The sequence below is a fragment of the Vipera berus genome (genome assembly GCF_964194415.1).
Source record: "Vipera berus genome assembly, chromosome: 5".
In the NCBI taxonomy this organism is placed as follows: Eukaryota; Metazoa; Chordata; class Lepidosauria; order Squamata; family Viperidae; genus Vipera; species Vipera berus.
In genome coordinates, this window is record NC_138207.1 from 92,953,252 (window position 1) to 92,967,006 (window position 13,755).

The window sequence follows — 13,755 nt, forward strand, 5'->3', positions numbered from 1 at the left end:
GGGAAGAGAAGGATTGTAACTTCAAGGCCATCTGTAACTAAAGAAGACAAGACGGTAGGTTTCTAACGGAAGGGAAACTGATTCTTTAAATTAATTGGAGAATATGATTAATGACAAAATTAGAAAGTTGGAGAATTGTGTTTTAATATATTAAAAAAAACTTCCTAGCTGATGCGCTATCCCGATTGCCACAGTACAAAAACGAACGCAAAGAAGTTCACAAGGCAATTATCCCCGGTCCACAAACTGCGGCCCAACTCACACCTCACAGGACTCCTAATCCTGATAACCCCGGGGTAAAGAAAATAAAGCGAGAACTCACTGATCAATGGTTTAAAGACAATCAGACATCCCTAACATGCAGGGATGGTCTGGCTTAAAAGGGGGGAAAATTGTACTTGCCTGAAGCTCTTCGTCTTAATGCCCTCAAACACAGCCATGATGTTAAACAGGCTGGACATTTCAGATATTTAAAAACTCTACATCTCAGTCACCGGCAATTTTGGTGGCCGGGACTAAAATGAGACGTAGAAAACTATGTCAAGAGCTATACTGTATGTGCCACCATGAAAAGAATCCCAGGAAAGACCCCTGGGTTACTGCAACCAGTGGCCGAACCTTCTCAACCATGGGAAGAAATAGCTATGGACTTTATAGTAGACCTACCCGACAGTAGAGGAAATACTGTAAGTTGGACTGTGATAGACCTATTTTCAAAACAAGCTCACTTTATCGCCTGCAAAGGACTTCCATCGGTTCAACGCCTGACTAAGTTGTTCCTAAAACACATCTATCGACTACATGGTGCCCCTAAGCGAATAATTTAATATATTATATGTTTTAATATATTGTGCAAGGGGCGGAGATTTCAGATTCCAGCTTCCTTCAAGCAAGCATTTGCCGGTGTATTAGGCTGAATAAAGGACTTTTAAGGTGAACAAAGCCTCAGAGTCACTTGAAAAGCCCATACGTCGGAAACTTGACAAGTAAAACATATATATCTACAAAATAGATACATTAAAACAATAAAAACAGAAAATGGAAAAAAAAGATAAAAATAGAAAAAGAAACTTCCTTCATCCTGAGCAAATATAATCAACATTAAAAACGTAGCATTATCTCTTAGTACCACCGAAAAATCTTTTTATTCTATATCTTTAAAAAAAATGCTGTAGAGTTTTTCTTGATGTTAAAGGTAATCCTCAACTTATGATGGAAACTAGGACCAGAATTTCCATTACTAACCAATACAGTCATAAAGCATGACATCATCACTTAGTGATGACAATCCCTATAGTCCTGGTTGCCATTGTTATCTGAATCCCATAGTTGTTAGGCCTGGCAACTTTCTGCCAGTTTCCCACAACAAAAGCCATAGGAAGTTGCAAGTCCCAGACCTACCAGTAGAAAAGTGGCTGCTGTCTTGAATGGAGGAGGATTAGAAGGGGCACTCAAGAGGCCCTGTGCAGGGGGTATGTGAGAGGCACTGCACAAGGCAGAGATAGTCCAGAGGGAAGGGCAGGAAGGGTGCACAGGAATCAGCATGGGTCATGGAGGGTTGAAAGAGTAAGCAAGAGGCATCACACAAATTGGAGAGGATGCACAACAGTGAACAACAGGTGCTATGCAGGTCAGGAAGTGTGTTTGGGGGCACAGTACAGGTCAGGTGCATAGGGGTGTATGGGTGGCCGGCACAAGCGCAGAGGAGCTGTTTTTATTACATTATAAGCCACTCAGAAACATAATCTTCTCTCCCTAGAACACTCGACTGCTAAGAAACAAAATAAGTATGTGTGATGTGGAAGAATTAGAAACAAATTAAAAATACATGACCAGTAGATATGTCACAAATAATGCATTAGATGCATCTGCAAATATTTATTAGTATCATCTCTTGAAAACCAGCATCAGTCAAGTATCAAGAAATACTCTGAAACTGTAGATACACTCTTCCATGACACCATCAGCCAAAGAATGAATCTGAGTATACGTAAGAACATAAGCTATCTAGTAGAGAAAACAGCTCAGATACATTTGGAACTGGACTCCTACTGGGCTAATGCACTTGAAATACCTAGGGTTTTATCTCGTGGGTTTAATTTCAGATGAGTTTAAGTCTATGACACCTAAGGAAGTAGACAGGATCTTTCTGGCTGTGAGGTTCCTCACCTATTTATTAGATTCAGATCACGACTGAAAGGCTATTACTAGACACATTCCATATATATTGATTTTTTATTTTTTTTAAATATAAAGATAAAAGATAAACAGAGATATTTGAAAGAAGGAAAAAAGAGACATTCCCTGATGAAATGAATGACTTCTAATTTTCTTTAGTACAGATAAGTAAAAACTACATCAATTTCTTACTCTAATCCCAAATCAACTTTTTGTTTCTTTCAGCTTCTCATAAAACATTCAACAATGGTTTCCAAGTAGAAATAAAGTCATGACAAATTTCAAGGCCATCAATTTTGCAACCTCCACCAATTCTACCAGCCTCACCATCCATTCTTCCAAACAATGGATAAGTCCTTCCACTTTTTGAGCATACATTTCTCAACCTACAACATTCGTTCAGTGGCCATTTGAAATTAGGATGATGCTGATCAAAGAGCATTATGATCCTTGCCTGAATATAGAATAGAATATATTTATCGTCATTGTGTAACTCACAACAAAATTAAGTTATATCTGATTGTTGCAGTGGTTTGTGCTTACAACTGTGGGAACACTACAACTCCCTCCCACACATCATGGTCCAAGAGGCCTCAACCAGATAGTCTTCTCAGAAACAAGCCAAAGGCCTGCAAGCTGCACTGCAGCCAGTCTCATCCAGGAGGATGAGCGACTAGGTGGGAAGCAGCCCCAAGGTTTGTAGGGATCTTAAGATCTTAACTTGATACTTAAGATTTTTCTTAAGCATCAAACTGATGGGATTGTAGTCAGAAAAAATTCTAAATAAAGCCCCCTTAGAGATCTTATTTGAAAGGTTCTTAGAAATTCATATTATATCAATACTTGAAAAAGATATATTGCGTTCTGAAAAATAAGTATATTCTCTGGAGTACTATACCCGTCTCCAAATATCCACAAGATAGAATGTCCATCATATCAAAAAAAGACTTTGGTAATTGATTAATTTATCTGAAGTTTTATCAAATTATGGAACTACTCTATTCTAAAACCCCATCATGCACCAATTCTCATATGAAAAAATAGTCAATTGGTCCATAAGATGATTAAAGAACTTCATTTTATCCTCATTTGGAACATAAACACCAACAATTATTTAATAATTAAAGATTTAATATGTTGCATTTCAACCTCAATTGCAACATTTTATCTACTGAGTTGATCAGGAAATAATTTCAATTTTAATTATGGATTAATCTACAAAATTATTTCATTAATCTTTTTAAGCACACTGATATAAATTCCTCAATCATAGTTTTATAGATCAAATACTTCACCATCTTTTGTTATATGTATTTGTTGTAAACAAATAATATCTCATTTCAATTGTCTCAAATAGGGAAGTCTTTTTTTCTTTTTTGAGGAGCATTTGCCCCATTTATATTCCATGTTAATGTATATTCCATTTGGAACATAAACACCAACAATTATTTAATAATTAAAGATTTAACGGACTTCCGCTGGCGGCGCGGCGCCGAAGACAGCCTCCCCTGGCTGCCCGCGGCTCAGCTGTTTGTTTTTTCGCCCGAAACAGCGCCGATCAGCTGTTCGGGCGAAATTGAAGCCCCCTCCTCGGGAGAAGAGGAGGGGGTGAGGCCCCAGGTAGGGGTAGAGTTCTCCGAGGCCGCCTGAGCTTCGAGCTTGGGCGGCTGAAGGATTGAACTCCCCCGAAGCCTGGGTTGCTCCCAGCTGGCCGTCGTCTCTGCTCCGAACTTCCTGGAGCAGAGCCAGGCGTCTGCGAACCATCCCTGCCTGAAGAAAGGACTATGATTTAAAGGAGCAGGCAGAGCGGTACAAGAGGAAAAGGTGAAGAGATGAAGAGGATTATTTTATTTTACTCTCAAGCTTGATGGACTATGCTTAAAACTTAAAGTGCAAGTGCGTCACAATTGTAAGTAAAAGATGGCGGCTAAACCTCCCCCTAGAACTTTTCGGAGTGCTGGAAATTCTCCGGTGCAACAACAATCATTACTGCAGGCGTTGCATTCTCCTGATGTATTGACATCGAAGGATCTTGAAAAACATACCCAGTTAATTTTGGAGTCAATGGGTGTTAAATTTGCACAGATGGAGGAGAAATTGGAGAAATTGGAGCAGAGAATGGAAGAAAGGATGGAGCAGAAACTTAGAGAGATGAAGGTAGACATTTTGTCCTCAGTGCATAAAGTAGCTAAATGTGTGGAGGTGCTGGATGATCAAGTGGAAGACTTGACTCAAAAGAATGCTATATTAGAAGCAAAAGTATTGGAAATTGAAGATTTAAAAGACAAAATGGATAGCGAACAGAGTTTGGCTCAATTTTACCAGATGCAGTTTGCTGTTAGAATTAGAGGCCTAAAAGAGAATATTAAGGAAGATTTAAAGCAGCTGGTTTCTGAGGCTTTTGAGGGGGTATTGAACCATCCAGCATCTGAAATAAAACAAGGCATGGACAAAGTGTTTCGTGTGAATTCCTGGATTGCTAAGCAGAGAAAGTTGCCTAGAGATGTGGTGGTTTATTTTGTAAAAAGGGAAATTAGAGATGAAGTTATACAAGCTGCCTATGATACTAAAGTTGTGATTGCTGGTCAAGAAGTTTTGGTTCTAAAAGAAATTCCTCCAAAGATTTTAAAGAGAAGGAAGGACTTTATATTTCTTGTGCAAGAGCTCAAGCAAAGAGATATAAGGTTCAGATGGGAGATCCCAGCTGGGTTGAGCTTCATGTATGATGGCAAAAGGTACTGTTTGGGTACTGTGAAGCAAGCGCATGATTTTTACAACAATGTTTTAAAAGCAACCCCATCAACACTTCTGGAAGCTGCAGAGGGCTCTGGAGAAGGAGAACATCAAGAGGATGAAGATGGACAGATAGACGAGAAGGGTACAGGAGGAGATCAAGCTGCAACTCTTTTGGATGATCCTAGAGAACAGAGGGTGACGCGTGCTGCCTTAAAACGCTCAAAAAAGATTAAAAAATAAGACCAGTAGAAATCTATGGAACTTCCACAATATACTTATAGTCAAGTGGTAGCTGTGTTTTTAAGAGTTTTGGGATGATATCTATGGTAACAGAATGTTCAATTTGGAATTAATGGACAATTTACTACAGAGGAAGAGGAAGAAAATTTTGTGGGTTAATGCGGGTTAATTTGTGTAAGAACTATCTATTATAGCCTATTTTGGCTAGAGAGGTTAATAGGGATAGGTGCTTGTGATGTGTAAGTGAGAATATGTCTAGGTAATAGTGAATTGTGGAAGAACATAGATGGGAATGATGCTAGTTTTCTTTTATTTTAGTTCTTTATACATATTTAGTATTGTTAAGGATTGGTTTACTCTATATAAGCTAGAGAGTGATGGATTTTAGAGTTTATAATTGTTAGTATATGATTGTTTATGATTGCTTTTTAGATATATACCTTGTATTTTGCTCTGGGAAGTCGGGGGGGGGGGGAGGGGGGGAGGAGGGGAAGTAGAGGGGTGGGAGGCAGGGGAGGGAGGAGGGAGAGGGGGAGGGGGGGAGATAGGGGGGAGGTAGGGAGGGGAGGAGGGAGGGGGAAGGGGGGTTTTTCAAAGGAAAATTGTATTTTAAAACTTTTCAATAAAAAAAAAAAAAATAATAATTAAAGATTTAATATGTTGCATTTCAACCTCAATTGCAACATTTTATCTACTGAGTTGATCAGGAAATAATTTCAATTTTAATTATGGATTAATCTACAAAATTATTTCATTAATCTTTTTAAGCACACTGATATAAATTCCTCAATCATAGTTTTATAGATCAAATACTTCACCATCTTTTGTTATATGTATTTGTTGTAAACAAATAATATCTCATTTCAATTGTCTCAAATAGGGAAGTCTTTTTTTCTTTTTTGAGGAGCATTTGCCCCATTTATATTCCATGTTAAAAATTTGTAGTCTGTATTCAAGAAAAGTTTATCAAATCCCTTAGCTGTGGCTCCCAAAATATAAATAAGTTAACTAAAGTTTTATTAATTAAACATTCCTAAAAAGCAAAATTTTATACATCACCATACATACCAGTTCAATTGGCAGAACATGTCACATTTAACAGGGGTCAGGTCCCCATAGATCTCTATCGGGCACCGCCATTCTACCGGGAGTGGGAATTTGGGGGCTTTTCTATGATATATCCATTTTACTTTGTTCCTCTTTTGCTTTTGCTTCCTGGGAATTGAGGAGTGGGGGATGAGCCCTGGGGCCATCTGATTTGCTTCACCTCTTAAGAATCCTGATGCGGTTGCCTTGACCTGGGTTAGTGATTGGCTTAATCTAACTAACAAGAGAATACTTCATCTTGAGGGATGGGATTTGGTATATGGATGGCATGCATACTTGCTTTATGATAAGAAGGTAGACAGGGCTTTTAAATCCCATATTCTTAGAAGTGCTTTATTGCGTGTCTGGAAAAAGTATTATTATAAGTTAAATTATAAAATACCGATTTGGGGAATTCCTGGACACGCGATAGAGGGCGTATCTATGGGAGTGAGTATGGATATGGTTTCTTATAAGGAACTACTTACATTGCAAGGGAATGATTGGCAACTTAAACCAGTAGAGGAGTTAAGACAAGAAAACATAAGTTACTCTTGGTTTCAATATACCCAATTGAAAGCTAGGTGGAAGTCAGATTAAAAGGTTGGCATCACAACTACAGATCAAAATTTAGTAAAGCAAATTAGAGATTCAAATTGTGCACATATAAAGAGGATATATAATGCTTTAATTGAATTGGATTCGGAAACGGAACTGGTTAAAGACTGCATGATAAAGTGGGCACAAAATATTCAGGAACCAATTTCGTTGGACACCTGGGAGATAATTTGGGTCAGAAATGTTAAATTTACCCAGGCTCAAAATTTAAGAGAAAATTTTTATAAAATGTTTTATAGATGGCATCTGGATTCCAAGAAGCTGTCCAACATGTATCCTAATTTACAGTCTAAATGTTGGAGGTGTGGTAGTTTAGAAGCTACCTATTTTCACATGTGGTGGACTTGTAGAAATATAAAAGCTTTTTGGATTAAAATTTGGTGGAACATTCAAAAGATTTTTAAGAGAAAGATAAAGTTTTCCCCGCAATTGTTTTTATTGGCCATTGTTGTAGATTGTGATGTTAAAGAAACTAACTTGATGTTGAACATGATAACGGCAGCACGGTTACTGGTGGGACAATATTGGAAGAAGGATAGTTTGCCCACTGTAGAAGAATGGGTGTTTAAAGTTTCAAATCTTGCAGAAATGTCTAAGATTTCTGCTTATCTGAAGGATCATTCACAGGAAAGATATATTTCAGTTTGGAGGAGATGGATAAATTATATTCAAAACAAATATGGGACTAAAAAGTACCATTTAGCTTATGAGTAGATTTTAGTGGGATATTGTTATTGGTACGTTGTTTGTAGTTATGTTAAAAGAGAGTTAAAGCGCATTATGAATTTGGTTAATTGTATATTATGCATAATTTTTATTTAGAATATGATTATTGTAACTATAATCCTGTATTTAGCTCTGGGAAGTGGGGGGGGGGGAAGTGGGAGGGGTTTTGAACAAACTTTTTGAACAAAAGTGGGAGGGATTTGGGGATATATTGTAAAATTTTGTTTTTGTAAAACTAATAAAAAAAAAGAATCCTGCTTACATCAAGACCACGGCGCCTGGGAACAACTTGTTATCACCTTCTCAGCTCAGAGTTCTCACAACACCTTTACACCTTCGGATTGGTTCACCATGGACTGGGAAGCTGGGAGGGGTTTTGAACAATGGGGTTTAGCCTAACATTTTCGCACAGCAACTTTAGATTCTGCCTGCTCTCTCTGCAATCACTTTCTCTCAATAAAAGATCCTTTTGAAATGCCTTTCGCTCAAGATTTCGACTATGAAGACAGCTGAGATTGTGGAGTTTCATCCCCCACCCAAACCAAGGGAGGAAACTCCAACCCTCTCAGAGTAAGACCCAGGGCCCTCCGACAGTGATGACGAACCCCTGGTAAGTGAGCCAATCGTGCCAGTAACCATGCCCATAGAACTGCTGATCCCAGGTAAGGAGAAAAAAGGGACCCTAAAAGCTTTACTATTACTATACTGAGGGTGCACCAGATGCTTAGTAAGTCTGACCCTGGTGGGAACCCTGGAGTTCCACCTGAGGTTAAAGAACCCAATTGCCTTCTGCCAGTTAGACAGGTCCATCGCAAGGGATGTCCCAGCCATCTTTATCACTGAACCCCTGGACATGGACAGTGGGGGGGGCACTCTGAGACCCTAATCTTTATAATGGCACTGGGAATGGAATGGCCCCTTGTATTAGGGAACCCATGAGTGGACTAGAGGAAAAGACTCCTGAAATTCCCAAAAAGCGAGAAAGCCTCACACCACACCAGCCAAGAGCCAGGGATGGATCCTCGCAGAGAAACCGGAATGGGAAAACCGGAACTAGAAGTGACCTGCTGCAGGGCAAACCCCACGAGTATCACGACCTGGTCAATGTGTTCAGTGAGAAGGGCTCGGACAAACTCCCTGCACAGTGACCCACAGATTGTGCCACTGAAATTGTCCCCAGGGCTAAATTGCCAAATCAAAACTACTCCATGACCCCAAGAGAGTTAAATGAATTGCATATATTCATAGATAAAAACCTAGCCCGAGGTTTCATTGAGCTAGCCAGACCCAGGGTGGCCACCCCAGCTCTGTTCCAAGAGAAGAAGGATGGGTCTCTTCGTCTTTGTGTGGATTATAGGAGTCTGAATGCTGTGTGTGTGTGGAAAATGTTTACCTCCTCCCTCTCATGAAAGACATGCTGGCCCACCTTTCAAAAGGAAAAATATTCCTGATCTTCATGCATATGCTCTTGATAATCTATTAAAATTAAGAATTTTAAAATCAAATGTTAAAAGTAGTTTTTGTAGCTAGATGTGTGACATCTATTTCGCTTGTTGTGAATAGTCTTATAGTGGAAATTGTTTGGCAGGTAAGAATTGAAATCAATACATGAAACCATTCTTTCAGCATGTAACAAAATGAGAGGCAACATAAAGGAACAATATGCCAGCTTAAATATACAGACCCAGATTTTGACTACAACCAAAGACCCAACAATGCAGAAAGCAACAGGAGAAATGGAACAACTAAATATTAAGACAGAGGACCCAACTGACCAACAGATCCAGCCAACGGGGAAATTAGAAAAGAGAATGACAACGTTAAAAATGGAAAAGATTTTTTTCATAAATCAGAAGAAACTTGAGGAAAAGGAAGAATAACAGACTGAATGGAAGATAAACTTATTAAGACAACTGTGGGAAACTGAAATAATGGGGAGGTAATCAAAGAAATATAATAAGGCTAGTTCTTCCAAAAAATTGTAATTAAATGGTTTTTCTTAAATAATACACATAATAATAGAGGGAGAACTGTTTGATGAATTAAAAGTACTGACATGGATGGTTAATTGGCAAAGGAAAAAAGCCAGAGTAAGGCTGAAACTAACTAGGGTTTTGATTTATTAGGGGGGATTTTATACTATTGATTAGAAGGTTGAAGATGGTCGAACACAGAAATTTTTTTTAGAAAATAAAGTAATATTATAACTGAATAGGTAAAATGTGTAATAAGATTAATAGATTTTTGGTTTAATATGGTGGGGGAAAAAGAGAATTTTTAAAATAGAATAAGATTATATGCAAATAGATAAGATGGATATTTAGAATATTAGATTTTTTTACAAAAAGGAGAAAATGTAGAAGTTAAAGGAAACTCTAAAGCTTAGAAATTATAACACACCAAATGTTAAGTTGAATATTGAGGGGAAATTAAAGCCTGGGGAAAAAGCTACACTAGAACACTGATGTATATAAGATTGAATATAAACACAATTAAGATATGTATAAGTTCAAAATTATTGATAAATGTAACAAAGATGGTTTTACTTAGTTGATAACAATCAGAATTATATTAATTCAATATGAGATAATAGATATTAAGGGATAAAGAGAAGAAATATCTGATGTTGTAACTTGAGATTTTTGCTAAAGATTTATGTATGTTGTGGAATCATTGATTACCCAGTCACCACGTTGCTTTTTAAATGTTTAATTGAAAAATTAGAAAATCAATAAAATATTTTTTAAAAGGGAAAATATTTTCTAAGCTGGACTTGCACAAAGTGTACTCCCAGGTCAGAATTAAGGAAGGGGATGAAATTAAATTATAACCCTCAATTTTAAATTATAGCCCTCAATTTTTAAAATCAGCATTATTCTGGATCGAAGCTGTTGTACTTTAATTAATCTCTTGTTAAGACTTCTATGGTCTATATAGGCAGATGTCATTAACATTAACAGATCTCTCCAGATAGTTTTGAACTCGTAGAAACACCTTTTATCATATAGAAATACCTTTATTGCATGTAGAGTTGAATACAGTAGGTGGATGCATTCAGATGACCTTTGTACAGCATTTCCAAGATATTTCCAAGGTATCTCTAAGGTTAGAAAATGGTAATACTCCCAGGATCTGCATATTGAGTCTGCAAGTTACCCCATGTCTTCTGGCTAAAGGAGAATGGACTCTCTAGGGACAAAGGAGGAGGAAGTCCATCCCAGAAAGGGGAGGGAAGAGGAAATACATCATAGGGTAGGAGGGTCTGACTGCCCACATTGTGATTTCTCCACACAGCCACGTGGTGGCAGCACAAGCATGTTGCTATAGTATCATACCAACATCAGTACATGTAGTCTATAAAATTTGAGTATTTTTAAGATTTGTATCTATTAAGAAACTTCCTGAGTAGATTAACTGGGCTACCACACAAGGGAAGCAGCAATATATACTGTTTTTTCTTAAGAGAATATCCTTGCAGTGGAATATACACATTTTTGTTAGCAATTTACTTGTGGCATACACCCTTAATTTTTTTATTGATGGCACATTGGCAAGTCATACTTATAGTAGTGATTAAGCAGGCTGGGTTTGTAATATAAACTGCTGGATAGTACCAGAGTTTTCTGTAGGTTGGAAAATACAAAGAAAAATGCATATGTCAAGTCTCAAGTAAACTGAATATATTTTACCTTTTACAATACAACTCCTAAATATAAATCAGTAATTTTTATTAGTATTTTTGCATATTAGCAATGTGGCTCAAATGATGTAAAACAATTCATATACTCATCACAGAACAAATCTTTTTGTGCAACAGGCCCAACCATACTATGATGCCTAATTAATAAAATGTGGGTGACTTTCAATAATCATGCGTGTCTAAAAAAGAATCTGTAATCTCCTATTTGCTAACCTTCTACAACTTAAAAAAGCTAAAATAAATTAACAAGAAAACAAAGATTGCAGTATGCTTTGCTTTCCACAAAAAGTAATGAAGACAAGCTGTATTACAAGCATGTAAACAGATGACACAATTATAATCTTTATAGAGCCTCTACACATAGGGTCCTATGTATTCCATTTTATACTACAATCAACCTTTCTAATATCCAACAATTGTTTTAAATAAATCAAGATAGTATATAACTAAATTTGAATGAATAATGGTAGGGCTTATGGTTAGACCCCAAATCTAACTGAATTGAGAAAAGCATTAATTTAACATATTGTGGTAAACCACAATATAGTGTAAAATTAGCCAATAGTTAATTCAGTACTTAATTTTTAAAAGCTATTTCCCTATTTGTACTGTATACTGTGTTCTAGCATTTTTTTCAGCAATCACCCATCACTGCGGCAATGTAAACCTTTAACTTTGTTACTGTTCTAGCAGCTGAATAATGGCTAGAACTTAGGTAATTCTATCAGACATTGTCAGTGGATAGAGATACATTGTCAGTGGATGGAGAAAACACTAAAGTTTTGCTTCAGATCCCTAAATCCATACACAACTATAGAAGAGGAAACAGTTGTCAGAAGCAACATCACTCCTTCAGAATCTTGTTTCCAATATGTTTGTATATTAGTTGCAATACTGTACCTCTTTTCCCCAGTGTCCCTCCAGATTTTCGCAATTCCCAAGAAGTCACCCAGCAAAAAAGAAAGCATTTCGAATTCAACAACGGGCGGGTAGGGGCCACGTTGTAGCTCCATGCTACCCAGCCTGAAATCCAGGCCTTGTCGAGCGAAACGGCCGGTCTTTGATAATAATAATAAAAAAGTAGGCCAGCTACCGTTGGGCTGGACTGCCGAGGAATTAGTTCATAATGCAGTGCGTGACACACTCCGAAGTCCGCCCTACTTTTCAACACCCCGCCTTTGGACCATTCGTGATTCGCGGAAAACTCGCTAATCTCGGAGGTCTCCAGCTAACCGATATTCCCGTCCCGTCCACAGTACTAGAAGTTGGTAGGGAAACAAATTCCCAAGCGGCACTACGGAACACCATGTGGCTCGGCTTTGGGGCCGTTGCTACCTTTGGACTTAACCATCGCTTGCTTGCTGGTAGCATCGCGGCCGCCGGCAAGGCAGGCCTAAACACAATTCGAGCCTTTCTGCGACTGATCACTCCATCCCTCCCTCCCTCGCTCGCTCACCCTTCCATCCATCCTGCGTCGTTCAAAATGGGGCAGGCTTTGGCGGACGTCGACAGGCGTCTTGGCATTTCGGGAGGCAGATCAGCCACAGGCCCGCGAAGCCGAAGAAAACGGCCTCGGAGGGACGACTACCGGCTCCTCTCTTTTCTCTGACGTGGAAACCGACCACAACCGAAAGTGCTAGGGACGCTACAAGGGAGGGGCAGCAATCCAAGTAGCCAATCGAGAATCATCCTGAGAAGACAGATATATATTCTCCAATCGAATCAACGAGTTCCTCTGAAGGACAGGCTGACGTTTTGGAATTCCAAGGAAGAGTGATATAGAAAATCCAATTAAATGTGAGATGAGTTAATTGACACGTCATTTACCAATATCTGATACCAAATCCTTGGTTAAGAAAATATCGTGAAAGTTAAAAGTACACGGTTATGCAGGTAGGCAGTTGTCAGTTGTGTGTAGGATTTAATCTCATCTTAACATTAAATTTTCAGCCTCCCGCTTAAAACAGACGTGTATATAAGAAGCACTTTTGCAAGGGCAGATAGGTTTAAAGCAGGGGTCTTCAAACTTGGCCCTTTTATGACTTGTGGACTTCCAGAATTCCTCAGCCAGGCATGTCCACAAGTCATAAAAGGGCCAAGTTTGAAGATCCCTGCTTTAAAAGTTTGCACAGATATTTGATCAATGGTTGGAATTTGGTCTAATAGTTAAGCCAATTGGGTTACCTTGGGCCAGTGTCAACCCAATCCACCTGGCAAGGTTGTTGCTGTGGGTAAAATAGGAGGAGAAAGATGTGTTGTATGTGTTCAGTACCTTCAGTTATTTGTAAAAATAATAAAGGTGGGATATAAACAGGGCTTTTTTTCTCATAGAACGCTCAGAACGGAGTTCCGGCACCTTTTTTGGATGGAACCTTGTAGGGTAGGCAAGGCGGGTTATATGACATGTGTGAGTTCCGGCCCTTTTTCTTTTACAAAAAAGCACTGGATATAAATAAATAGTTATTGCTGCC

The 13,755-nt window shown here is 38.4% G+C and overlaps 1 protein-coding gene across 5 annotated transcripts in view; it reads right to left on the reverse strand.

The window, feature by feature from the left end:
- The window catches only part of GBF1 (golgi brefeldin A resistant guanine nucleotide exchange factor 1), a 309,656-nt gene extending 296,735 nt beyond the window's left edge, over positions 1 to 12,921 (reverse strand). For all 5 annotated transcript variants that reach the window (XM_081329572.1, XM_081329571.1, XM_081329569.1 and 2 more), the window contains exon 1: positions 12,741 to 12,921. In XM_081329572.1, coding sequence (XP_081185698.1) covers positions 12,741 to 12,808 — 68 coding nt within the window. In that variant the 5' untranslated portion in view covers positions 12,809 to 12,921. The remainder of the gene's footprint in view (positions 1 to 12,740) is intronic.
- Positions 12,922 to 13,755: the final 834 nt, after the last annotated feature.